This window comes from Triturus cristatus, chromosome 4_1 (assembly GCF_964204655.1).
Source record: "Triturus cristatus chromosome 4_1, aTriCri1.1, whole genome shotgun sequence".
In the NCBI taxonomy this organism is placed as follows: domain Eukaryota; kingdom Metazoa; phylum Chordata; class Amphibia; order Caudata; family Salamandridae; genus Triturus; species Triturus cristatus.
In genome coordinates this window covers 886,282,185-886,309,971 of record NC_140585.1, presented here as the reverse complement: position 1 = coordinate 886,309,971, position 27,787 = coordinate 886,282,185, and the positions used below count along the sequence as shown (strand labels likewise).

At 46.0% G+C, this 27,787-nt stretch overlaps 1 protein-coding gene across 1 annotated transcript in view; it reads right to left on the bottom strand.

Moving 5' to 3' along the window:
- UBE2H (ubiquitin conjugating enzyme E2 H) overlaps positions 1–27,787 on the bottom strand; it is a 310,921-nt gene that overhangs the window by 52,991 nt on the left and 230,143 nt on the right. Inside the window, exon 5 of the mRNA XM_085653629.1 lies at positions 26,545–26,597. Within this exon, the coding sequence (XP_085509755.1) occupies positions 26,545–26,597 (53 nt within the window). The remainder of the gene's footprint in view (positions 1–26,544; positions 26,598–27,787) is intronic.

Below are 27,787 nucleotides of genomic sequence, written 5' to 3'. Positions count from 1 at the left end.
TCCTATTAACAGGTGTTGTCAATTAGGCATAACCCTGGGAAGTGATGGAATATCCACAGATATTGGAAAAGACGTCTCACTCACTAGTAGTGACATGCTTCATCATTGGCGTCTTTCCACACCCAGGTAAGATGGTACTACCTGGGTGGACTCAACCAAAAGATGTAATGGGAGTTCTTATATAAATTTTCTCTGGTTATGCAGGGAACCAGTTCGATAATAGATACTAAAAATACCTACAGGTATACCCCTGTTTCGAAATTTTATTCTTGGGGTACCTGGGGTACCAAATAAAAAGCGTAAGCTGTAATGGGGTTATTTTGAAATTGTTGTTTCAAATATACCCACTTGTTATGCAAACATGTTTCGGCCCTCGCACAGAGCCCGTAAGGGTCTGGGGCCTTCTTCAGGGCTGTCTTCTATAGTGGTTGGTTTCCCTGACTAAAGTTTGGTCATGTGCTACATGCAAACCCAGGTAAAAAATGAGGCCTATTGCACTCACCTAAACTTAGAATCCAGTAGATTTTCTAGACGGAGAAAATAATGTCAAAACGTGGTAGAACTCTATTAGGAACTCACACCCAAGGTGACATCTATGAACTCTACTCTGTGTGGCTATCTCAATCCACCCGTGGTTGGTGCGATAACGTCTACTTTATTACCTCCAGGGTAATAAAATTACAATTTATCTGTGCGCCCCGTGTGTTTCTTGCCACATCTAAACCCTTGGTACGTGTCCAATAGTGTGGAATAGTTTTACGTTGTGAGACTCCCTCTCACGTAATTGGTAGTTACTGTGTTCAGAGTATTGGAACTTTTTGATTCATCCTGGACACTAGTCAGTGCTATTCACTGTCAGAGGTGTTAAAGAAGTGTGTAGCGTGTTGGAACTTATATGATTCATAGTGGACACTAGTCAGTGCTACTCACTGTCAGAGGTGTTACAACAGTGTGTGTGGCCCTGCTCATGTTAACATAGACCACGGAATTTCCTCATTTAACCCATTGTTGACACTTGACAACCGGTAGATCCAACGTTGTTCTGCTTTCAATAGTTGTTTCTCATTACATTGGTTGGGCAGTTTTTCAATGATTGACCAAGTGAAATCATTCTCACTATGACTCAGTGTTTGGAAATGGCACATCATCTTTGCACCGACCAGTAGGTGAGAAGGGTTATCTGATTACAATAGCCTCTCCTTTTGATATGAATGTACAATTTTGGGAAAGGATATCGGTTTTACACACCACGCACTGATATAAAATGTTCCCTTCTTGTGCCCCCTCCTTTTTGATGAAAAACACCGGGCGCACAGATAAATTGTAATTTTATTACCCTGGAGGTGACTTAGAGAACGACTGTGAGAGTTGTGGTCCGTTTGGTTAAGGGTGGAGAGTTTATTGAGTCACTCAAGTTAGAGATGCAAAATTGTCACGAAAGAATATAATGAAGTAGACGTTATCGCACCAACCACGGGTGGATTGAGATAGCCACACAGAGTAGAGTTCATAGATGTCACCTTGGGTGTGAGTTCCTAATAGAGTTCTACCACGTTTTGACATTATTTTCTCCTTCTAGAAAATCTACTGGATTCTAAGTTTAGGTGAGTGCAATAGGCCTCATTTTTTACCTGGGTTTGCATGTAGCACATGACCAAACTTTAGTCAGGGAAACCAACCACTATATAAGACAGCCCTGAAGAAGGCCCCAGACCCTTACGGGCTCTGTGCGAGGGCCGAAACATGTTGGCATAACAAATGGGTATATTTGAAACAACAATTTCAAAATAACCCCATTACAGCTTACGCTTTTTATTTGGTACCCCGGGTACCCCAAGAATAAAATTTCAAAACAAGGGTATACCTGTAGGTATTTTTAGTATCTATTATCGAACTGGTTCCCTGCATAACCAGAGAAAATTTATATAAGAACTCCCATTACATCTTTTGGTTGAGTCCGCCCAGGTAGTACCATCTTACCTGGGTGTGGAAAGACGCCAATGATGAAGCATGTCACTACTAGTGAGTGAGACGTCTTTTCCAATATCTGTGGATATTCCATCACTTCCCAGGGTTATGCCTAATTGACAACACCTGTTAATAGGATCATTTGGGTCAATTCACATCTGACTCCAAACACCTATTGAACCAGAATCAGGAACATAGGCACCAGCAGTTGCTTCTGTGATAATCTATCTATGGGAGAGTGCAACTGCCTTGATTCACTCACTCTCTTTAGTGTTACAAGCTATGAAGAGCAGCCTTCAGGATAAGTCTTGGAGTGTAAAGCAGCTTGGTTTACCAGATTATAACCTCTTGAATCACTAAATGAAAGGGACAGACAGACAGATCTATCTATCTATCTCTCTATAGATATAGATAAATATATATAGATATATATAAAATATATGTATTTATTTCTAAACAGTCTCTACTAACCTCCTTATGAAGTTAGAGAGCAAGGCACACAATTACACAGTTATTAAACAACAGTAAATAGTACAATATACAATGGGCCCCAGGGGGAGACCAAACCATATCTTAAGAAAGTGGTATAAGAACCACGACTTGACTAGACAGTGCCTAGAGCACGTAGAATCGCTGAGACCCCAAAGAACCACCCAAGGTAGTGACACAGGAGACCCATGGGGACGCATGCAGTGTGAGAACAGAGTCGCGAGCCCCATATTATTCTATGGGAAAGTTGCGGTTGGAAATTTAAAGGTTTAGGACACTTAAGAGAGGACTTTGAGCAAACCCCTTTAGACTTGGGGGATTCTAGGGCCAACAGCCACGCGAGCACCGGAGTACTCGAGTTAACTCACCCAGGGAAGCCGGGTGCATAGGTGTCAAATGGTGTCGGGAATCGTCGTTGATTTCAGTGGCGATCTGCTGCAAAGTGCTGCTGCCGGGAAGAAGAAAAGTGTCTGGTGTGCTCCAAGCCTGGATCAAAGATCAGAGGAACCTGAAAGCAGAGGGGACAGAGTTTGGGTCACTTGCCAGTGACCAGGGGCACGATGGACTAATACCCAACGATGTCGGTTGTTTCAGGTGCGAAGAGGTGAAGCTCGACTCTGCAGCCACGAAGACCAGGAGGCGTCGATGACGACCAGGAGCTGGATTCGAGCTTTCCCACGAAGGATGTTGAGTGCTGCGGTGTCGGTGCTCGAATTGAACCCAACAAGCCTTGGTAACAGCAACCCATGCAGGAAGAGAAAAGATGTTTCAGTGCGGACCAGCAAGGTCCTGGGGACTCCCCAAGCAATGGACAGTCAAGGCACGTCTGATACAACCAGGTATGCACAATCAGAGTTGCCTTCACAGGGACCCACCAGTCGACCGACCAGGGATCGCAAAGGGACCTCGAGACGAATCACACAATACCAGCCCACGGGACACTGAGTGTCGGCCAGTAATCTTCGGTGGAAACGCTGCTCGGGGCGTGGACTACAAGTAGCCCAAAGCACAGCATCAAGGATCGCCAAGAAGCATATGCATTTGCAAATGTGCACGGTGTCCAGGGGTTTTGGTTCCACAGTCCCCACGAGGGCTACGGGTCTCAGCTTTGCTGGGAGCTCGGGTCAGCCTCTGGGAATTCTGGGAACCCACCTCCTGTGTTGCAAATTCTTCGGAGTCCAGCGGGAGCTTCGGAGATGCAAACCAGACAGATGCGTCTTAGGTGCCGTCGTTGCAGGGGAGTAACTCCTTAACTCTAAGGGAGATTCTTCAGTCATCTAGCGCCTTGTAGATCGTCGAAGTTCCAGGATTATGTATCAGAGTTTCATCCAGGTAAATCTAAAGTCCTGTAGTCAGGGGTTCCTATCTTATACCCAAGGAGGGGGTAGGACAAACTCTAGGGACCCCACCTATGGGAGGGTCAGGAAAGAGGGGTGGCTACACCCATTTCCTTTGTCCAGTTTCACGCCAGAGCAGGGGCTGGTAGCCCCTGCAACTGGTTTGAGCTGGACTATGCACAGGGACACCAACTGTGCCCCCAGCGCAGACTTCAAAGCACTCTTGGAGTGCACCCACCCTGCCCCAATACACTAAAGCCTGTCTGGGAGGTGGTCACACCTCCCTGTGACAGGAATCCTATTGTCCAGGCCTCCCCTGCCGGAGTTTCGTCCAGCAGGAGGAGGGTAGACTCGTGTCTATGGCTGGCAGCATCCATTTTGTGATGCCAGGGCTCTGTTAGCTGGTACCGGGTATACCGGTGCTGTCATGGTTCTCCCTCTAGAAGCGTGGGACCATACTCTCACACCAGTTACTAGTGTGGGGGTATGATTCCAAGGTGTTTGACACCAAACACAACATGTTTCCATGCAGCCATCCCAAAGTTAGCATTTACCGCGAGGTTATAATGCACTTAAGAGTATATGGTTTGGCTGCATCACAAACAACCCCGGAATAAAGGTTGCGAAGGCTGCAGAGGGGCTCTGCTCATGCATGGGCACCCTCTCACATAAAACCCAGCACCTTACCTTCAGTATTGGTAAGGCCTACCATAGGGGGTGACTGATAGGTTTATATGTGCAGTGATGGGGAGAGATATAGCGAACCTATATCTCAGTAAGGGGTGCATGCACCACCTTACACAGGCTTCTGTATCAGTCCTGTTGTGTCATTTTGGAAGGCTTCCCAGGGATGGTACAATACATGCTGCAGCCCTTGGTAGGCCTCTGGGGTACCTATGCCCTGGGTACATAGTATACAATATACTAGGGACTTATAAGGGTACCCCAGAATCCAATCTGGAGTATACTCAAAGTACTGGTAATCAATTTAGAGAGGAAGCAGCTAGGCTGGAGTCCTGGTTAGCATGGCCCCAGCCAGACTAAAGTCGAAAAACAGTGAAACATCAGCAAAAAGTGGGGGTAACTATAATAAGCAGATCCTACTCGACTACCCATCCCCTCCCCAAACGCAAGGACATTAAACAAACCTTGACCAGTTGAGTCTTCATGTTCCAAGTGGAAATATCTGGAGAGTCCATCTGCTTTGGCATGATTACTCCCAGGTCTATGTTCCACTGTATAGTCCATCCCCTGTAGGGAAATGGACCACCTCAAAAGTTTGGGGTTTTCACCCTTCATCTGTTTTAGCCATAAGAGGGGCTTATGGTCTGTCTGAACAATGAAGTGAGTGCCAAACAAGTATGGCCTCAACTTCTTCAGAGCCCAAACCACAGCAAAGGCCTCCCTCTCAATAGCTGACCAATGTTTCTCAGGGGGTCAGCCTTCTGCTAATAAAAGCTACTGGCTGATCCTGACCATCATTCAATTGTGATAACACAGCCCCAACCCCCAATTCAGATGTATCTGTTTGAACAATTAATTATTTTGAGTAGTTGGGACTTTGCAGAATGGGAGCAGTGCACATGGCCTACTTTAGGTCATCAAATGCCGTTTGACAGCTGACTGTCCACTGAACGTTCTTGGGCATTTTCTTAGAAGTTAGGTCATTCAAAAGGGTCACTATGGATCCATAACCTTTGAAAAATCTTCTATAGCACCCAGTCAGGCCCAAAAAAGCTCTGACCTGAGCCTGGGTGGTTGGAGCAACCCAGTCCATTATCGTCTGGATTTTGCTCAGCAATGGTTGAACCTGGCCTCCACCCACAAGGTGGCCCAGGTACACAACCCGACTTTGCCCTATCTGGCACTTGGTGGCCTTGATAGTTAGGCCTGCTTTTTGCAGGGCCTCCAAAACATTTCAGGTGGACCAGGTGATCATCCCAGGTGGAGCTAAAGACAGCAATATCATCTAGATATGCTGCAGTATAGGCTTCCAGGCCTGTAAGAACTGCATTCACCAACCTTTGAAAAGTGGAAGGTGCATTTTGCAAACCATAGGGCATCACCACAAATTGGTAGTGCCCACTAGGGGTAGAAAATGCTGTCTTTGGCTTTGCATCATCAGCTAGTCTGATCTGCCAGTAGTCAGCTGTCAAGTCAAATATGCTCAAAAACCTGGCTGATGCCAAAGTGTCTATAAGCTCATCTGCCCTTGTGATTGGATGGGCATCAGTCCTAGTGACTGCACTCAGACCCCTGTAGTCTACACAAAACCTCATCTCTCTCTTGCCATCTTTGGTGTGAGGTTTGGGCACTAAGACTACTGGAATAACCCAAGGGCTATCGGAGGGTTCAATGAGTCCCAAATCCAACATCTTCTGGACTTCCGTCCTGATACAGCCCGACATGGTCAGGTTGCCTGTAAGGAATATGCTACTTACCAGTATGCATCTGTTCTTGGCATGTAGAGCTGCAGATCTACACACTTTTGCATAGATCGCCATCTGGTGTTGGGCCCAGATGTTTGCAGTTTGTTTTTCCTTTTGTAAAGTCTTTGGAAGTCACGAGGTCGGTGACTCCTCCTTTGGATCGTATTGTGCATGGGCTTCGGCTCCATCCTCAGATTGTTTTTCGCCAGCAGGGAAAGATGGAGCGTAGTAATCACAGTGAAGAAACCCATGTGTGTTGTATCTAAATAAGATAGACTGGAACAGATACAGGTAGCCAGGGAGGCGGGTGGGCGTGTGTAGATCTGCAGCTCTACATGCCAAGAACAGATGCATACTGGTAAGTAGCATATTCCGTTCGAGTCATATGAGCTGCAGATTACACACTTTTGCATAGACTATATAGCAGTTCCCAACCTTAGCGGCGACCACCGGTATCTGTTGCAGTGGTTTGAAATAGTGTTTTGAGTACAGCCTGGCCCACACTAGCTTGTTGCTTGGTTTGCACATCTACACAATAGTGTTTAGTGAAAGTGTGCAGTGTTGACCATGTAGCTGCTTTGCAGATATCACCTAGTGGGATGTTCCCTAGAAAAGCCATGGAAGCCCCTATCTTCCGTGTAGAATGGGCTTTAGGGGGAACGGAAAGTGTTAGTTTTGCTTTGTGGTAGCAAATCTGGATGCATTTAACAATCCACCTAGCTATCCCCGATTTTGAGATGGGGTTGCCCTTGTGTGGTGGAGAGAAAGAGAAACATTTGTTTGGTCTTTCTGAAAGGTTGTGTTCTGTGCATATAGTAAAGTAAGGCTCATTTGACATCTAGAGTGTGCAGAGCCCTTTCTGCAACGGTCTGAGGTTGCGAGAAAAAAAACTGGTAATTCTACAGATTGGTTTAGGTGAAAAGGGGAAATGACCTTAGGTAGGAATTTTGGGTTGGTACGGAGAACAACCTTGTTCTGGTGCATTTGAAGAAAAGGTTCTTGTATGGTAAGTGCTTGTATCTCACTGACCCTTCTAAGGGAAGTGATGGGTACAAGGAAAGCTGTTTTCCATGTGAGGAATTGCAGTTCGCATTTATGCAAAGGTTCGAAGGGAGGCCCCATCAGCCTTGTGAGAACGATATTTAAGTTCCACACAGGTGAGGGTGGTACTCTGGGGGGGAATTATTCTTTTGAGGCCTTCCATGAAGGCTTTAATGGCAGGTAGTCTGAAAAGCGATAGGTGCTGCCTGTTTTGTAGGTAAGCTGAAATTGCTGCGAGGTGTAGCCGAATGGATGTATAGGCTAGATTACACTTTTGTAGGTGGAGTAAGTAGCATATGATGTGTTGTATAGACACGTCTAGAGGATTGATTGTGTTATGGCAATAAACAACAAATCTTTTCCACTTGGCAGCGTAGCAGGCTATAGTGGTAGGGTGTCTAGCTTCTCTGATGACGTTCATACAGTCAGGGGGAAGGTTTCGGTACCCGAATTCTAGGATTTCAGGAGCCAGATCGCAAGGTTGAGCTGAGCTGGGTCCGGGTGCCTGATCTCTCCATGGTTCTGGGTTAGGAGGCATGGTGAGAGGTGTAGCTTTTGGTGCGGTACTACTGAGAGTTCCAGCAGCGTGGTGTACCACGGTTGTCTGGCCCACGTTGGAGCTACTAGGATCAGTGTGAGGGAGCGCTGTTGTAGCTTTCGCACCACTAATGGAATGAGTGGGAGAGGCGGAAAAGCGTACACAAATTTGCCTGACCAGTTCATCCATATTGCATTTTCTTTGGACAATGGGTGTGGGTATCTGGCGGCGAAGCTTGGGCATTTTGTGTTTTCGTGGGTGGCGAAGAGGTCTATCTGTGGATGGCCCCACATTTGAAAGAACGGATAAAAACCTGTGGGTGAAGTTCCCACTCGTGGATCAGTTGTGTGTCTGCTGAGCAGATCTGCCACAGTGTTTTGGACTCCTGGGACATGTTGAGCTAGGAGAAAGATTTTGTGGGGAATTGCCCATCTCCATATGCTCTGTGCTAATTGAGAGAGCTGTGGAGAGAATGTGCCGCCTTGTTTTTGAATATAATACATGGCCGTCATGTTGTCTGTGCGAATGAGGACTGCTTTGCCTGAAATCTGTGTTTGAAAAGATTTCAGGGCTAGAAATATTGCCATGAACTCCAGATGGTTGATATGGAGTAACTTTTGTTGCGGCGTCCATGTGCCCTGCACTGTGAGGTGTAATAGATGAGCTCCCCAGCCGGAGAGCGATGCGTCAGTTGTTCTGGGGAACCGGGTCCAGGAATGGCCAACCTTTGGAAAGGTTTGTGGTGTTTAACCACTGCAGAGAGCGATGGGTGCGACCGTCTACCAACACCAGATCTGTCAGTTGCCCCTGGGCCTGGTTCCATTGGTGTGCTAAGCACTCTTGGAGTGGACGCATCTGGAGTCTTGCGTGGGGCACTATAAAAATGCAAGAGGCCATCATCCCTATCAGTTGCATAAACACTCGTGCTGGAAGGGAGTGTGGAGGTATGAATTTGTGTCGCAAAGCCTGAATGCTTGCAATCCTGGCTGGATTGGGGTAGGCTATTGCTTTTGAGGTGTCTATGGTGGCACCGAGGTATTGTTTTATGTGGATGGTGTTAGCTGGGACTTTTGGTGGTTCACCGTGAAGCCTAGTTGGTGAAGTAGATGGATTGTGGTGGCGGTGTGGTGTACACATTGGTTGTATGAAGTGGCTTTTATCAGCCAATCGTCCAAGTATGGGAAGACGTGAATGTGCTGTCTTCTGAGGTGTGCCGCCACCACCGCTAGGCATTTGGTGAATACCCGTGGTGCTGTTGTGACTCCGAATGGGAGCACTTTGAATTGGTAGTGTTGTCCGTCCACTACAAATCTGAGGTACTTTCTGTGAGCATGGTGTACTGGAATGTGGAAGTATGCGTCTTTCAAGTCCAGTGTGGTGAGAAAGTCGTTCTGGGAAAGGAGCGGAAGTACCTACTGAAGCGTAACCATGTGAAAATGGTCTGAGTGTATGTATGTGTTTAGGGGCCGGAGATCTAGAATAGGTCGTAGAGTCTCGTCCCTTTTTGGTATTAGAAAATATAGGGAGTAGACCCCCAAATTTTGCTGATTGACAGGAACGTGATCTATTGCCTGTTTTTGTAGGAGGGAGATAACCTCTTGCCTTAGCAATGTTGAATGTTCTTGTGACATTGGGCGTTGCCTGGGTGGAATGTTTGGGGGGGTAGATGTTAATGCCAGGCAGTATCCTGACCGAATTATTTGGGTCACCCATTTGTTTGAGGTGATGGTATCCCAGACATGAAGGAAATTTGTAAGTCTGCCCCCGACTGGAGTGGAATGGTCTGGGGGGAGCAGGGGGAAGTCAATGGGTAGTAGGTGTGGCAGAACGGGCGTTGTTTGTTTTGCCTCTGCCCTTGTTGTGGTTACCCCTGTAGCCGCCTCTTTGGTAACCTTTTGTAAAGGTGGTCTGAGTAGGGGACTTGTAAGAAGTGGACGCTGTGTCTGAGGAGTAGCCTCTGGATGCACTCCGAAAGGATGAGCGGCGAAAGGAGCGTCTGGGCGGGTGAGACTGCAAGGCCCCCATGGATTTTGCGGTATCTGTGTCCTTTTTCATCTTTTCTAAGGCCTCATCCACCTTTGGCCAGAATAGATGTTCCTGGTCAAAGGGATGGTTAAGGATGGAGGCTTGTACTTCTGGTTTAAACCAAGATACCCTTAACCAAGCATGACGACGGAGAAGGACGCTGGTGTTAATGGCCCTGGAGGCTGTGTCTGCTGCATCTAGGGCACAACGTATAGAGGTGTTTGTGATTGTTTAACCCTCTTAAATCAACTCGTTGGCTTTACTTTTATATTTTTCAGGGAGATGTTGCATTATGCTCTCTAATTCGTCATAATGAGCCCTGTCATATCTGGCCAGCAGTGCCTGAGTGTTTGCTATACGCCATATGTTGGCGGCCTGGGATGCTGTGCGTTTGCCTGAAGTATCTAGCAGTTTTGATTCCTTGTCAGGTGGTGGTGCATCACCTGACGCTTGTGAGTTTGCCCTTTTACATGCCATAGAGACCACTAAGGTATCTAGTGGCGCTGGTCCCCTGATGTAAGAGGGATCTGAGGGAGCAGGTTTGTACTTCTTTTCGATACGTGGGTTAAGGACCCTGGCTCTAACTGGGTCTTTAAAAACTTCTGCCGCATGCTTCACCACCCCTTTGAGCATGGGCAGTATGGATGTGGACCTCTGTGTAGTATCGAATGTGTCTAGGAGGAAATCTTCCTCCACAGGGTCATTATGCATGTCCACCCCATGATAATGTGCTGCTCTTTGCAGAAGATGGTTAAACCCTAATGAATCTTCTGGTGGAGATGGTCTAGAAGGGTAAATATCGTCTTGTGGGACGTTGGGGATATCTGGTATGTGGTAATCGTCCCATGGAGCTGGAGATCCTGTAGGGGTCTTGTGGCACATCCCCTGTATCATAATATGGGTCCCCGTGATCATCATCGTCTGGAGACTGAGTAGGAGAACGATGGGGTGGGGGTGGAGGTGGGGAAGGAGGAGGAGGAGGAGGGGAAGGTATTCTGAACGGAGAGGTAGCAGAGTCCTTCCTCTTTGGAGGTGGAGGCGGAGCAGGCTTCTCCAAATGTCTCTTCTTAGTGGAGTGTGTCAAATGTCCAGTTTTTGGATCCTTGGTAAGAGATTTTTGCAAGGAATCCGGTGTAAATAGCTCTGGTGAGGTAATTTGGTCCGTCGGCGCCGAAGGCGTCAGGGCCGATGATTTTTTAAAAGATTTTCCGTGCCGGTATGATGTTTAGAACCCGGCTTGGGACCCTCCGGTCTCTTGGTCGGCGCCGAGATGGGCTTCGGCTTGAAAGTGTCGGTGCCGGTGGCCTTTTGTGGTTTGGTCGGCACCGAAGATGGCGTCTGTGCCGAAGGGCTGGGTTTCGACCCCGAGGGCTTCGGTACAGAGCTCGGTGGCGAGGTGGAGGCAGTCTTCTTTTTCGGTGCCGAAGTGTGTTTCTCAGCACCGCTGGCAGGCTGGCTCGAGCCCGAGCCGCCGGAAGGCTTACTTGGCTTCTTCACCGGGCCCGAAGGTGGGGTGTGTGAAGCAGTGTCTCTGGTCTTGCCTAGGCCCGGAGGCGAAGGCGTGACCAAAGCCTTTTTGGGTGTCGGCGCGGGTGTGGGAGGGGGTAGATTGGTACTCACGACCCTCTGCGCCGGGGTGATGTCCTCCACATCTGACTAGTCTGCCTCGGAAGCGCTGACGAGTTCCTCTTCGGTACGATGATGTTCCAGATCGTCGATGTCGTCTCCAAAGATGTCGACTGGAATGGACGTCGAGGAGTGTGCCATGTTCCTTCTGGCTCTTCGGTCCCGAATAGTCTTTTTGGATCGGAAAGACTTACAGGCCGGACAGTCTCGAGCCTCGTGTTCTGGGGAGAGGCAAAGGTTGCATACCTCATGAAGATCGGTGTGGGGCAATTTGGACCCACATCGAGGGCACTTTTTAAATTGAGTTCTTTCCATGAGCTGTGACCGGAGCCTGGGTAGGCCCGAAGGCCGCCGTCGACGACTGGAACCGAAGGTTTGTGTCAATGAGAAGGCGCGTTGATTGAAGAGATCGTGATCGAAACAATACAGCGATTGGGGTGAGGATTGCGCACCGATCGTCGAACTGGAAGCTGACTCCGGGACTACACAAACGCAAGTCGGGCGGGGTGGGGTATAACAATAAAATACCGCAGAGTGGTTAGACTACAGACGGTGAGGGGACATAGGTGTGGCAGCAAAACATCTATATTGTCTTTTGTATTTGTTCTGGGCGGGGGGCACTAGGTTCACCTGTAGGCAGAATGGTGGGCAAAGTGGTAACTCGCTCAACTAAAACCAAATCAAACCCCCCCCCCCCCTGTGCTACATAGGCACATGCAGGAGATAGGCACACTTTCTCCCCCAATTGTTCAGCCTACTGCCATTGATCGCATGCTACTGAAAGTGATTGGGGCAGTATCATTCGAAATCGAACGAACGGAGAGGCGTCTATCCCTGACTCCACTCATGTAACTCCCTAAACTAACTCAGGAACCACTGATGGAACTAGTAGACACCTCATCTCCCTGCTCACAAGAAACTAGTGAGCCCGAAATCCCGTGTGCACAACAAGAACGGGGGGGGGGGGGGGTGAGAGCGGACACATTTTAGTGAAGTCAGCCCCGAGAGGTAGGAAACGGAAACCGTGTATAACAAGACTAAAAGCCAAGAAACCTAGAACAGATACCCTGCTTGATAGAAAGGGTAGGCAAGTGGCGGAGGGGAGTAAAGAACAGCTACCACAACACACTGTACCACCAGTCTGGATGTCTCACATAGTAGCAGAATTGCAAACACACCTGGAAATGTTCATTACAAGCCAAATAAAACCACTCGCTAGCAGATTAGATAAAATAATTAATTAAATAAAGTGTAGGGATAGGGCAAGGGGCTCACCATCAGAATTGCCCAATTGACTCTAACCCAGTCCCGGAAAAGAATGGGTGCCCATGTAGGCCCAATGAGGGACAAGTTACAACCACACCAGGGGCTCACTCGGGGCATCAGGTTAAGGTTACATTACCACATGAAAAGGATCCACATAATAGATTGGAAGTACAAAGTACCCCAATGTTAAGGCCCATTCAAACAGTCCCACAGAATATAACATTGAATATTAAAGCAGTGAATCAGCCCGAGAGTATATTTAAAACCCCACCCGCTACTATATTACCTACTATCAATTTACCCCCTGAATCTTGCCCCCTGGTAGTAATTTTCACAGGGGTCCCAGAACTAAGGGGAGAGCAGAAATAATCCCACCAGGAACTGAAAAATAAGATCATACACTGGTTGAACCAAAACAAACCATTGCCAAGTGACATAGATGGTGAAATTTTACTGGTGAGAAGAGTAAATTGGCTTGGTAGTAGGAGAAAAGACAGACGGGAATTGCATTGTCGCCAATTTTAGGGACAGGAACGTTGTGACACATATTCTGAATGAAGAATCAACGAACTCTGCAAGCAATATAAGACCTTTGCCCTTAAGCTATTTTTATCCAAGACAGCCCAGAGCACAGGGGTTCTTGAAGTACACGGATGACCGAAGGGAGGGCCTCCAGGTAACTCACAGGAGGGATTTGAACCAATCGGGAGGGTGGATGGGGTTTAGGGATGGAGGACACCCTAGCTGGAGAAACCGGTTTAGTCCACTGGTGGCCCTAGAGGATAATGACTGACTAACACCCCCTCTTACAATAGAGGGACAGCTTAGAAATGAGGGAATACCACATAACTGGGAGGTAGCAAGAGGTGCACAGAGAATACTACTACAGGATACATCATTTATAGAGAGTCGCCCTATAGAAAAGACAGGAACACCAAGGGACTTGCAGGTGTCGGGGGTGCCAGAGACCATGTACACCCGGTAATAAGTAATGATTTTAGACCTCAAAATAACTTATGTGGAAGGGGTCAAGTGGGAGACACTACACAGGATAGGGGGACGGTAAGGAGGCACACACCACCCTTAGAAGGATGCCTTAATACACTATCAAGTAGTAGAGGCCTTATAGTTAGGGACCGTGAATTATTAGTAAAGAGAGGCCTGAGATTTATTTCATGAAACACGGCTGGTTTGGCAAGCAAATTTAACAATCTGGAATGGAGAGAATATATGGGGCAGTTCCAGATAATTAGTTTGCAGGAGACATGGATTACCGACAACAGTCCCTTTCACATTTTAGGCTATAAATGTTTTTTTATCCCTGCCACAAAATCTAGTTCAGGTAGGGCCAAAGGTGGGTTGTCCATATATGTAGACTTGAGGGTGCAAGGTGTTTGGACAAATACCACTGGGTCTTCCCAACATATTCAGTCACTGGGACTCAGATCGAATGGGTTTAAGCCAACTATGCTCAATGTCTACAACACAGGAGGAGGAGGGGAGAATAACCCCATCCTCAGGGAATTAGACTCACGATTAAGACAAGAGCATCCCACAACAATAGGGGCAAAGACCCCTTCGTACATAGTTATGGGAGACTTTAATACCCATTTGTGCCCTCGCCTGTTTCCTGTTGAGATCGAATGGTCCAATTGCCAAGCCAGGAAAGGTCCCCACTTTGACCATACACTGGAGGGGAGGGCCTTGAGCAAGATCATGGATAAGCACGATTTGGAGCACACGGTCAATATGAGGACGGTGGGGAGGGACGGCTCCCTCCCTCCTACCTTTAAGGGAAGAGGGTGTGCCTCAATTATTGATCACATTTTAGTCTCCAGGCTCCTAAAAAACTGGGTTATGTCAGTGGATATCGAGTGGAGTCCATTCAGTGACCACAATCCCCTCATAATGGAGCTTTTTTATCAGATGGAAGGGAGAAAGACTTATAAGGATGGCTTTGTCATGAGTGCGACTGACCAAGGTAGGCGCCTTAGGTGGTCAAAAATAGATGGCATAGATTTTTATAGGTCCCTAATGGTCCAGGGAAAACAACCGATTGAAGATTGTTTAGACTTGGACATTGAGGGCCCTCAACTAATGAAAGCATTTGGCCACCTAACCAACGTGGTAGATGGGTTACTGTCAACAAATGTGCCAAAAAAAAGGGGTAATCAGCCAAGATGGTTTAATACGGAGTGCTCACGTGCCCTTAGAGACCTCAAAGGCAGTCTGAAACTCAAGCCGACGGACTCCGAGAAAATAAGGCAGTGTAGATTGGCATATAAGAATGAGGTCCAAAAGAGGAAACTCGCCCTGCAGGATGCAGCATGGGCAGACCTAAGGGAGGCGGCTGAAAAAAAGGATATTACTAAGTTTTGGAGTTTAATAAATAACCCATGCTTTCAAGATAACGCCCCTGAGATTGGTCCAAATATTTTGCCTGAACAGTGGCTGGCACACTTTCAGGGCCTTTATAATCACTGCAAGGACCCCATTATAGAGGAAGAGATGGTGACCCCAGATATACAGATAGTGGATTTCACCTTAGCCGAAATCAGGGTGGGCATTGAGGGCCTGACTAAAAACAAAGTTCCGGGCCCAGATGGGATCCCCCCGGATCTATTTTTGAGTAATGTAGACCTATGGGCCCCAATTATTACAAGGGTTATAAATGCTGCAGTCACATGCGGTTTACCCCGGTCCTGGTCTACAGCAGCTATAGACCCATTTTTAAAAAGGGTAATAGGGATAACCCCCAATGTTATCGGCCAATTTCGTTGATCGATTTAACAGCCAAGATTTTAGGAAGGGCCATTTTGAACCGACTTATTGAATGGTCTGAAGACAATAATATTGTTTCAGACGCACAATATGGTTTTAGATCTGGTAGATCTACTAGTGATCAATGTCTTAACCTGTACCTGTTGGCCGCAAAGTATACCAAAACGAGCAATTAAACTATTCATCTAGGGTTCATGGATCTGGCGGCAGCCTTTGACCATGTAAACAGGAGTAAACTCGGGACGATGTTGAGTAAGTGGGGAATAGACCCAGGGGTGATTAACATACTGAGAGAATTACACCGAGATACAACAGCCAGGGTACGTTACAACACTGAGGGGGGGCTAACAGAAGCCTTCGCATGTACTAGTGGAGTAAGGCAGGGGTGTATCCTTGCCCCTTTTTTATTCACTCTCTATATCAACAACCTAGAGCAGTGTTTAATTAACCTAAACACTGACTGCCCAAAAGTAGGATTGAGTCATATCCCGGTCCTATTATATGCCGATGACGCGGTGCTGCTAGCTCGCACCCCAAAAGGTCTACAGACACTGATTGACGGCTTTGTCAAGTTTATGGAAGCCTTAGACCTGTCGGCCAATCTTGGTAAATCTTATGTGATGTCAGTAGGCAATAAATCTCAACCCAATTTTGTGTTCAGGATTGGGGGCCATATTCTAGAAAAAGTGAAGTCCTTCACCTATTTGGGGCTACGATTTGACGAGTCATTAAAATTCTCCCCTTTAGTGGAGGAGCGATGTAGGAAATTAATTGCTTCAAATGGAGCCATAGCGAGTTATGGGAGGAGATTGGGCAGACGGTCCCCGGAACAAACCATGAATCTTTACAGTTCTATCTGCTGTGCAAAAGCCATGTATGGTGCGGAAGTGTGGGGATATGTAAATACGGATCAGCTACAGCGCGAGGAAAATACATTTTTCAGGTCAGTCTTAAAATTACCCCAGAGTATTCCAGCTGTTATCGCGCATAGAGAATTGGGGAGGCCCTATATTGAAGACCTGGTCAAGTTTAGACCCATTTTAACTTGGCTTAAAATCTGGACAAACCCAGAAGTCGCGCTGAGCAGGCTCATTTTAAAAGACTGCCTGACAAGAGATAAAAGTATGAACATCCCCTGGCTAAAATATGTTGAGTCTAACCTGGATAGACTAGGCTGCAAAGACTTGTTCACAAACCCTGAAGCAATCACTACTCAAGCCAAAATGACACTAAAGAGATCCTTCATGGCCCGAAGAGACACAAGAAGAACACTAGAGGAAGGGTCCAAAGGTGTGGCGATTGCTCATAACATGGTTAAGACTACCGAGGGGATGGAACCCTACCTCTATCTCATGCACAACGCCCAAGAGAGGTTTTTAATGTGTCGTTTAGGCTCAATCTTTTATCACATTTACTGGCAGACCCGCCAGGTTTTACTGTGTCAATTGAGCAGAAGGGTGCCTGCGGCTGCGACAATAGGTCTCCGCAGGACACCCTTCATTTTGTACTTTTTTGTCCTTTTTATTTAATGCCACGGCGGAAGTTTTTAAAAGAAATTTTAAAAAGGGCTAAGCTAACAAGCTAAATCTGCTTTGCTCTTTTTACAAAAAGCTCATGAGCCGCTGACATTATGCTGTATGATGAATTTTATGAAAGTTGCGCTGAGACTAAGAAAAACTAGAGGGGAGGGTTCAACGTGATCATTATGGTTATATGTGATCTGCTTTTTACTGTGGCCCTAATGCAATATAATTATAGTTAATGGACCGAGGGTGAATCAATTGTGTTTCCGCCTTGATGATCTGTGATCTCAGTCAGGGTTCTTAAGATGATTTAATTGTGTTTTTAAGGATGAATTACATTGTGTGTATTTATATGACTTTTATGGTGTTTTTTTTTTTAATCGCCGAATAAAGAACTACTGACTGTTGCCAAAAGACGTGTGGCGATGGTGTGTGGGATAGCATGCAGAGTCCTACTACAGAGCAGTGGCTCAGGGACTAGGTATACTGCAGAGAATATTTAGTGCTGTACGTGGAGGAATTCCAGACATCCTCCATGCCAATCGACATCTGGGAGTCCCTTTTGATATATCTGCGTTCTGTTGCACAGAACGATGCCCCTGACAATGCTTCCCAGTGAACATAACTTTTGCAATCACATGTGCGCAATGATATATGGAAATGTACTGATGCAACAGGAATCTTTCCATCTATGAGTGCATTATGGCCACAAGTTGTTGATGGTTGTTTTTATATTGCTGTACTCTTTGATGCGATTATTGTACACTGTATAAGATTTAATGAAAATACATTAAAAAAATTGAAAACTTTGCCTCTTGCTCTTCTTTCTCCACCCTACAGGAACTGCATACTCCTTTGGTGCTACATTGTATTTATTGGGGCCTGTACGCTGGACCTATTATGCGCCCCTTCTCCTGCATTTGTATTGAGTATAAGATAACCTAGTCTGCGGTGGGTCAACCTGGTGCACCGGATGACAAACTTAAATCAGTGTTATGAATAAACTGATTTGGTGGAAGGCTGGAAAAATGCTAAACCACCTCAGTGGATATATCAAAACCCCTCAGTTGGTTCCACTCAATCTCCACACATGAAAGTGCAGACTTGATCGGGTTCAGCAGTTCAAAATACCATAGACTCTTGACCCAATCTCAAGCCACCAGAACCAGCTCTGCCTGGCCCACCTGGCTTTTCAGGACCCACAAGAGAGGTAGGAAAGTGTACAGGAGGCCAGAGTCCCACTGAAAACTGAAAGAGCGTGCCAGACGCCCTTAAATCGGAAACTCCAGAAAGTAAAATACTAAACAAAAAGTATTTTTGGAAGTAGCAAATTAGTATTGAGAGTATGCCTAGCTGTCCAAAGATACCCTGTGCCACCCTCTGGGTTCAGACGCCATATCTGGATAAGCTGCGGAGATAGTCTGGCCAGATGCGGAGGGATCCAGTTAGCGGACTGACCACAAAGGAAATATGAAATGGCAGCCGTTGCCAAAGCCTCACCGCTTCCAGCCAGAGCAAGCGCAAGAGACACCACTGTGCCTAGATTGTTGCAGTACCATATGGCAGTCATGCTGTGCATCTGCACCGAGATAGAACTACCCTTGATAGAAGGGACATCGGATCTCCACCTCGTCCAGGTCATCTCCTCAATCCGGTATAAACACATCCATCACAACTGTCAGACGTAGCAATGGCCAGGAAAACAGCTTGAAGCACGTCAGACTGGAATCTGTCATCCACAACAGAAAGTAGGGAGCTGCCTTGCCAAATGCAGATTCAGTCCAAAAGGTATTTCCAGTCTGGGTTCACTTGCAGCCTTGGATTCTATTGCAGGCCCTGCATATGCCAACAGGTGGGAGGCACCAGCAGGGTGCACAATGACAACAGCTGAAGTAGCCTCAAAACTATCAAGGAAGAACAAAAGCTCAAGTCTGAATTTCCCAGATGTGTAGGGGCAAGACTTTCAGGGCCACTGTGTTAAGAACTGTCACAATAAAGGGAAACCAGTGCACTGGCTGGATGGAGAAAAAACAGAGGTGGACGGTAAGGACACAGTTGTTGGTAGATGGTCCAATACTCGCAGCAGTGAGCATATCTTCAGGAGCCAATTGTCAAAATAAAAGGAAAAAAGTAGTCCAGTCCTACAACGATGTGCTGCAACCCCAAGCATGAGCTTTGTAAAGATTCAAGAGGCTTATGTAAAGACAAAGATCAGTACAGTAAACTGGAAGTGGTGTAGTCACACCACAACGCGCAGATACTTCCCGTGGAACTTCAGGACTAGCACAAGAAAGTAGGCATCCTACACTCCATGGACAGCATCCAGCCATTGGGATCCAGGGCTGGGTCAACATGAGCAAGCATCACCATTTAGAACTTGAGAAGCTCAAGAGTTCTAGAAGTCATAGTCCTCTGAACTTCTTGAGGACCAGAACAACCCCACCCTTTCTCCACCTCCAGCACGAGTTCAGTTGCACCTTTGATGACCAACATCAATTCCTTTAACAGAATTGTGGCGTGATCTGCCAATGTCCAAGACTAACCAGAGAGTAATCCAGAAACAGAACATAACCAGTTTGGATAACAGAAGGACCCACTGGTCCAGTGTTAGGGGATGTCTGTAAGGTGAGCAATCTTAGATGTCTGAACTGGGGTGGCAGAGTGGGCTAAAGAACAGTGTTGGATTAAACCCAGATCAGTTGACTGGGGGTGAGTGTTTGCAATGTTCAACACTCTGTCCATCATTTCCTTTGGTTTTTGCAATCTTAGATTTTGCCACCTAACTGGGTTAACGTAAAATTGGATTGTGAACTAAAGAGGCTTAACAGCAACGCCTGGTGAAGAAGAGGATGGAGTGTTGCTGCTATTGGCCTTTTTCTTTGGAACTTCCTCACCTCTGCCATCATGAAAAGTCAGCATAGGCTAGTAGACAAGCTAAGAGTGTTCTTGCTGGCAATACGGGAGATCCGAAAACAACAATTGATGGACAGAATGCAGAACAATGTCATACATTCACCCCAGTACAGAGATCTGGGCCTAAATCCATCGTTTTTTTTGCTCACCATGCCATTCCAGTTTGGACCCAGCCATAAGCAAATCAGTCTTGACCCTGCGCCCAATGGGAACAGTCCAGCCCGAACTGCCAGTCCAGGTCCTCCCTGGACTGGAAACAAGCATCCTAGGACTGGTTTCTGGCTTTCAGCCCTCATCAGCCAGGATAGCTTGACTCCAGTGGCATGGAGAGCACGGGACCCACATCTGGGCATACACGTCCCACTCGGGGTGACAAATGCAAAAACAATTGATGGACAGAATGCAGAACAATGTCATACATCCACCCCAGTACAGAGATCTGGGCCTAAATCCATCGTTTTTTTTGCTCACCAGGCTGATGAGGGCTGTTAGCCCGAAACTGGTCCCAGGATGCTTGTTTCCGGTCCAGGGAAGACATGGCTTGGCAGTTCGGGCTAGATTGTTCCCATGAGGCACAGGGTCAAGACTGATTTGCATATAGCTGTGTCTGAACTGGGGTGGCAAAGTGAGCTAAAGAATGACGATGGATTCAACCCAGATCTGTGACTGGGGGCGAGTGTTTGAAAAGTTTCAGCACTCCGTCCATCATCTCCTTGTGTTTGCTTAATAAGGGAGATCCTTCCAATATCCTTGCATCCTCATGTATTGCTGAAGGAATTGTGTAGCGTAAGGCTATGCCGCCATTTAATTGGGGTAGCGGATACCACTGCTGAGGCTCAGGATGATGTAGTCAAAAATGATGAACTCACCTTGAATTAACAATCAAACACCAATAAAAAAGGAATGCTGTTTATATGTGGATGGCTGAGAAATTGAAGGAAACTAATTTCCTTCAAACAAGTGAATGATTTTCATGGACACATTTTAAGACTTGAGGAAGAGGTCTTATCCGAAACACTCGTCTGTTGTAGGAGCAAAGATATTGCATTTAAGAACATTTTTAACTGTACTGTCTGGACGCAAGTATTTAGCAATAAAGAAAACTATGAAAAACACTGGTTATTGGGCATTTATGGACTATGAATTGATATGGACCAATATTGTTTGATCAATATCGCAACTGATAGAAACCGGTCGTTTTTCAAGCCTCCCTTTACATTTAACTTGTTGATAAAATACCAGTGGGGGCTGGTAGTGGAGGATCTGGTACTAGAGTACATTGCCTTTTACCCACTATTTAGTAGTTGTTGATGGAGCTGGGAAAACTAACCAGTGAGAGGGCCGAAGCGCTCTTGTCTTAATTACTATAAGGCTGCAACAGCCTTCGCGCAAAAGACCAGCACTCTGTCAAGTGGCAAGCCCATTAGGGAAGCCTAAGTATCCTCTGAGAATCCAATGGAATGCATCCGGTCAAGTCATCTAATAAGTTGCATCCTACTGATGTCTAAATAGGCCACAAACTGACACCAGTCTGGGATTATTGTGCTCTCCTTCAGAAGTGACTTCGCCTGGCAGTTCAGGCTTAACTGTTACCACTGGCGTAGGTAGGTGCAAGGTGGCTTCGTACATGGCTGGTTCCTGTCTGAGGTGGCAAGAGGGACAAACTGATGGATTGGATTGCGGCCCAGAGCAACCACCAGTTGCTGATATGAAGTTGAGCAATGTGCCCATCACGGTTTTTGCTATCCTCCGTTACTACAGCACAGACAACAGAATCTGGATTGTTCAGTCCAGAATGTAGACTATACTTTGCAGCATACTGATCAATATGAACTGTCTGAGCAGTTTTATTAGACATGACCTCTGGCAAAACCAGCAATATGTCATACCCTGATCCAAATGGCATGGGTGAAACAGCCCAGGAGACCAAAAACATTCAGGAAGAGTAATATCAAACTGTCAGAAGATTACTTCTATGTCCATAGTATTGCTTCATTATGACTGCGTGGGATGGAAAAGTAGGGGGGGAAACTAAGGTTCATCTGACTACTAGATACTTGTATCACAAGGCTTTCTGGGTTGGATGTTGCATTAAAAAGCAATTAAATCAAAAAATAAACCCAACATTCGAGATGCTAGACAAGCGTATAAGAAGGAACTGTCTAGGAGTAGGTTGGAATGGGAAGAAGAGAGGTGGGAAGCGCTGAGGGATGCCTTGGTGGCAAAGGACGCTAAACTCTTTTGGGAGCTAGTGAATTCTTCTGTAGGAGGCAGTGGGGAATCTTTTCTGCCAAATATTGCTCCCTCAGTATGGGAAACGCACTTTGCCACATTGTATTCTTCCCCCTCGGTCACCTTGGAGCCACTGAATAGGGCTCTGATAATGCAATCAAATGACCAACTCGGTGTCCCATCGGATTTAGATCCTACACACGAGCATTGTTTACAGGAGCTGTCAGATCATGGAAACCACTCTGGCCACCTAAGAATTAGGAAGCAGATGACTTCTGAAAGTATTGAGGATATCTCAATCAAAGAAGTAGAATCCGCTATTGCCAGGCAGCCCTCTAATAAAGCCCCAGGGCTTGATAAAGTGCCAGGCGATCTCTTTCGTTCACAACCTAAAATCTGGGGACCTTATCTAGTTGTATTATTCAATGCAGTTTTGGCAGGAGCTAATTTACCAGATACCTGGGCAGGGGCTGAAATTGTTCCTATTTATAAAAAAGGTTGCCCTTTAGTTCCCTCGAATTACAGGCCTATAAGTCTCTTGGATACTACACAGAAACTTATGGGCCGGATCATACTAGATAGAATACTTGGGTGGCCAGAGGAGAACAAGATATTAAGTACCTACCAGGCAGGGTTTAGAGCAGGGATCTCGACCTTGGACCAGCTCTTTAGATTACAGGTCTTGTTTTGGAAGACCGTAATTCTGGGAGGGGGTAGCCTCTACCTGGTCTTCGTAGACTTACGGGCTGCTTTTGACCTCGTGCCTAGAGAAAGTCTATGGAAGGTCCTGAAAGATCTAAACCTCCCGCCTTACCTACTAGAAGTTTTGAAGCATTTCCACAAAGAGAACTATGCCCAGGTACGCTGTGGGAAAAATGGAGAGCTTTCAGAACGTTTTCCCGTAACCAGAGGAGTACGCCAGGGCTGTGCCCTGGCCCCCACTCTCTTTAGCCTCTACATTAATGGCCTGGTGGGTGAGTTAGATAAGGTTAAGAATAGCGATGTTCCTCGGTTGGCATCTGGACGGGTGCCTGCATTGATGTTCGCAGACGACACTCTACTGTTGTCTCGAACCTCTACAGGCATCCAGAGGGTATTGGATGGCTTTGTAATATTCTGCGCTTCGCGGGGGCTTGAGATCAATCTAGAAAAGACAAAGTTCATGATCTTTGGCCCACCGAAGCGCACTCGCCCCTGCCCAGTCCTAAATGGCATCCCATTAGAAAGGGTTGGTACCTTTGTCTACCTGGGTGTTACCCTGACTGAAGATTTTGGCTGGGGCCCACAGGTGGTTAAATCTGCCCTGAGGCTCACACAGATAGCGGGGGGTATAAATAAATTTCAAAGGAAAAAGCTATTTAAACCAGTCTCCCCTGGTCTTGAAATATATAAAGCCCAAGCTAGACCTGCTGCAATGTACGGTGCAGAACTCTGGGGCTACACCCGTGTATTGGCCCTTTCCAAGGTCGAACATACATTTATTAGAAATTTGATAGGGCTCCCCCAGAGCACCCCGCTGATACCACTGAGACTAGATTTAGATCTAGAGCCTATCTCTGAACTCCTGGCGAGCAGACCCCTCCTGTACTGGAGAAGGTTGTGGACAGCACCAGAGCTCGGCGATTACAGAGCTGAGTTTCTAGCAATCTGGGATCAGCTGAAGAGCAGAAACATACCTTGGCTATCCCATATAAAGGCCACATCATACCAGATTGGTCTCCCTCAATTATGGGAGACTCCAGAGGAAGGCTGTATGGCGGTAAAAAGAACGGAGTTGCTAGCTCTAGTTAGACAGCACAATCTGGACCAACTATACCGCCTGTCATCCATGGGTAGGCTGACTACGGAATTCCTGCAAGTAAAATTGACCCCTAGCAGGGAGGAGTTCCTAGATTTGATCCAGCCGCCCAGAGCAAAGAAATTATATATCCAATTAAGGTATGGTTGTCTCCCGATTGGGGAACTGACTTGCAAGTGGACGGGAAGAGGTGCGGGGGTTTGCCCCGTCTGTAATAAAACCAAAGAAGACCTTGCTCATGTTTTATTTTTCTGCACCGCTTATAATGAAATACGCAGAGCCTGGCTTGTGCCATTGTGCAGAAATTTGGGATTAAAGCATTGTGCACAAGCCTGCAGGATTTTACGCTATGACACTTCCCCCCCCCCAATTGTGTTCTCTGTTTCCCGTTTTTTATATGGTATGTGGAGAAGAAGGTCTGCCTTGATGAACTAATCAACTGTTTACTTGTAATACAAATGGAATCTAATTGTTCATTGCTGCTACTTTGATAACTGCTGTTTAATAACTTTTTATCTAAAAATACGGAATTATTTATGTATTTTATGTATATGTATATATTTTATCTGTGCTTTTATGGTCATCGACCAAAATAAAGCTATCAAAGTGAAGCATTAAAAATAAAAATCACCTGGAGCTAGCCTGTGATATCTTGTAACGGGTTGACTCACACCCAGAGTTGAAAATGTTTTTGACCAAGTCAATCAAGGCATTGCTGAAATGCAACAAAGGTTTAGAGATCGACAGCACAGCCAGCAAAATGTCTGTTGAAAAGTTAGCCTTAGACCCTACTGTGGCAAACCATAATTTCAGGACTTATATTGCGTAGTGAAACATTACAGCTAAGGAGTCACTTTCCTCGGACAGGGCCAGAAACAGGACTCCTGTGTGGGGTCCTAAGATTTGTCCAAGTCAACATCATTTTGCAAGTTGAGATAATTGACAGCCTCGGTATACGAATTTAAAGCAATATTACCTGCCTCTTCCTATTCATCATGTTGGAATGCAGGAGACCTTAAATGGTGCCAGAATCAGACTTAAAAATGTCCTTCATCCTTCTGAATTATTGTGCGGAGACGGAGGGAGGGGAGCCATAATCAGCCCGAACATTTGATTTGGTAATTATGTATCTTTACATTGGACTGATTTTGGCCGAACACTGCTCTAAATCAGAGAACGGAGCCAGTTGCAGACCTGGAGCCAGTAGAGCCAGAATTGTAGCTGTAATGAAAGTAGACCAGGAGGTAAGAATGAATTTAAAAATCTGCAGCTTGGGCTCCTTGAAAGCTACAACCTGCTGCGAAGTGGACGAAGGCCTGAAGAACTCTGGGCACATAGACGTCAATGTCAGCATTAGGACTGAGTTGGACACTTAAGGCAGTATGGTGATGTGATAGTCACTTAGATTACCTTCCCCTGGATCAAGAGCATCTGGATGTTGAGGAGCTTCAGCTGCAATTGCGTTAGTTCCTTAACCTGGCCTTGATTGGTCTTTCGACTTAGGCCTAACTGATGAGGATGACAGAGACTGACCTCACTTATGTTCCATGACATTGAGCCTGGCCTCTTACCCGGATTGCATTCTTGAGCATCAAGGAACACTTGTTCTGCAACTTGGAGTCATGGTTGGTCCCGAGGCAGCCTAAGCAGGTGGGTTGGTCCTCAGCATCTCTTTCAGACACAATAAGGCTTGAATACGGTCCTCTTCGAAGAAGATACCAATGTATACGGCCAGAGTACGATTTGAGAATTGAAAGAAAAACAGAAAATCGGTAGAGACGGAACTCAAGATCCTCATTTTCAGGCACAGAAAATAAGGGAACTAACGTCAGCATGCAGGGGTGGCGCTTTTACACGCACAGTCAAGGTACCCAGAGGCATAATGGAGTCTCAAACGTTGATAGTGCCAGCTGTAGTACACAGGAACTACTGCTAGAGTATCCTGCTCCAGAGTGACAAGTGGAATGATTCGAAAACTGCAGTGAGAAGGATCCAACAAAAAATGCTTTTTGCACAGGTTTTGCTATCTGCTTAGAAGGAAGAGGAGCAAAGAAGCAACCCATTCATCCAGATTTGTATTCCAAGAAAAAAAATAGAGAAAACTGAATTGCTCTATTTTTACTTCTTTCACTTAAGAATTGCAACAATTACATTTCTAAAGTTTTAAAACGTAGAAGATGAAACTACGTTTGAAGCAAAACAAGTTTAGTAGGGAAAGCAACTGTACTTAAACGAGAACAATCATTGAGAACCAACGGATGTTTAACATAGGTTTCCCATGGTTCAAACATTTTTCCCATTATGCCCCAGTGCAATTTTTTGTGTTTTGTTTTTTTGTGTAGCAAACTGGAGCAACTCGTTTGTGTTGTGCTCATTACACAAGCAGAGACAATGGGGCAAAGCAATATTTGCTCAATTTTTACGCCCATACATACTTTATATAAACGAACCCCACGTATCACTGTGCATTGTGGCACTTGACATACATGCTAAATACATAACATTACGTGCGTTTTTGGCAGGAGACACATACATAAAATTATGACCGATTTTACCAGGGCTCCTTACTAACACTTACCATAAAGAGCTGTCCAGGTCTGATTGATCACATCCAGGCACACGGTTCCTGACCTGAAAAACAACGACCAAAAAGAGTTAAACTGAGACCACAATGCATTCTGGGCAGCTAAGAATTCCTCTAAGAGCCACAATGAGGACGCAGTAACTCCGAAACATGCTGAGGTGGCATGTTTATGCAGACATGGGAACAGACTACGCCCTGTGGCTTGTGAAGAAAAACACATTTTAAGAACATAGAAGTCTGCATCTATGAAAGATGGTTGAAGTCACAGCCAGGCACAGTAAGTCATTCATACGTCCAAGATACAGGAAATGACAAGGAATAGGCGTCATGTGTGGACTGCTGTGTGAGCTGGAGTGCAACAGTCTTTTTTTGTACTACATGCATCTAATGACCGCCCTAGCAATAAACTACCCAACTATACTTCCAAAATGTGTATTCCAGTGATCATTTTATAATTAAAAAAAATGTTTACAAAAAAAAAAAAAAAAAAAAAAAAAAAAAGACTATACTTCCAAAATCATTTAACGGACTGCAGACACACGGGAGATCAGCATATGGTAACAAAATAATGCCACTAAATCTTAGAGTGACAGCCATCTCCTGCAGAAGGGGCTCCAATTGGTCTGTTGTACATCCCACTCACTGATAAAAATAAACACAACCACCCTGTCAGTATGGAGTGTGTTTCTCTGCAATCCATTGCTGTTCTATGCTAAGCAGAAAGCTTATGCAAGACAGAGTTGAACTTCATGTCTATAGTGTCCTAGAAATTAGATCAGTACCTTCTTTTGGTACAGAGGTCTTAAGAGAGTACAGAAAAGGGCAATAGTGCAACACTGTCTGGACCTCGTAAACGTCAGTAAAAGTCGGTCTACATGTTTAAGGAAGAAACCGGTCTCCCTAAAGCAACGCTTTGGGTCAGCAAAAGAAAAATAAGAATGGTTCAAAAAGCTGCCCGAACACCTTCAGATAATCGTGGAAAAGCAGCTGTTTTGAGCTCAGGAGACATATCACAGACTAAAACAACCATTCGCAATGCAATAGGTCTCGCATTACTGGAAGGTTGAGCTATTGGCGTTGCAAATAATAATGCAACACCAATAGATCAAACTTTCAGTATTTGAAGACCTATTGCATTGTTATTGCTCATGAAGCACCATAATACAATTGCCACTGCCCACGGACATGGTTACACCCCACAGTACATGGTAACAGAAAGAAGCACATGACGGGAACC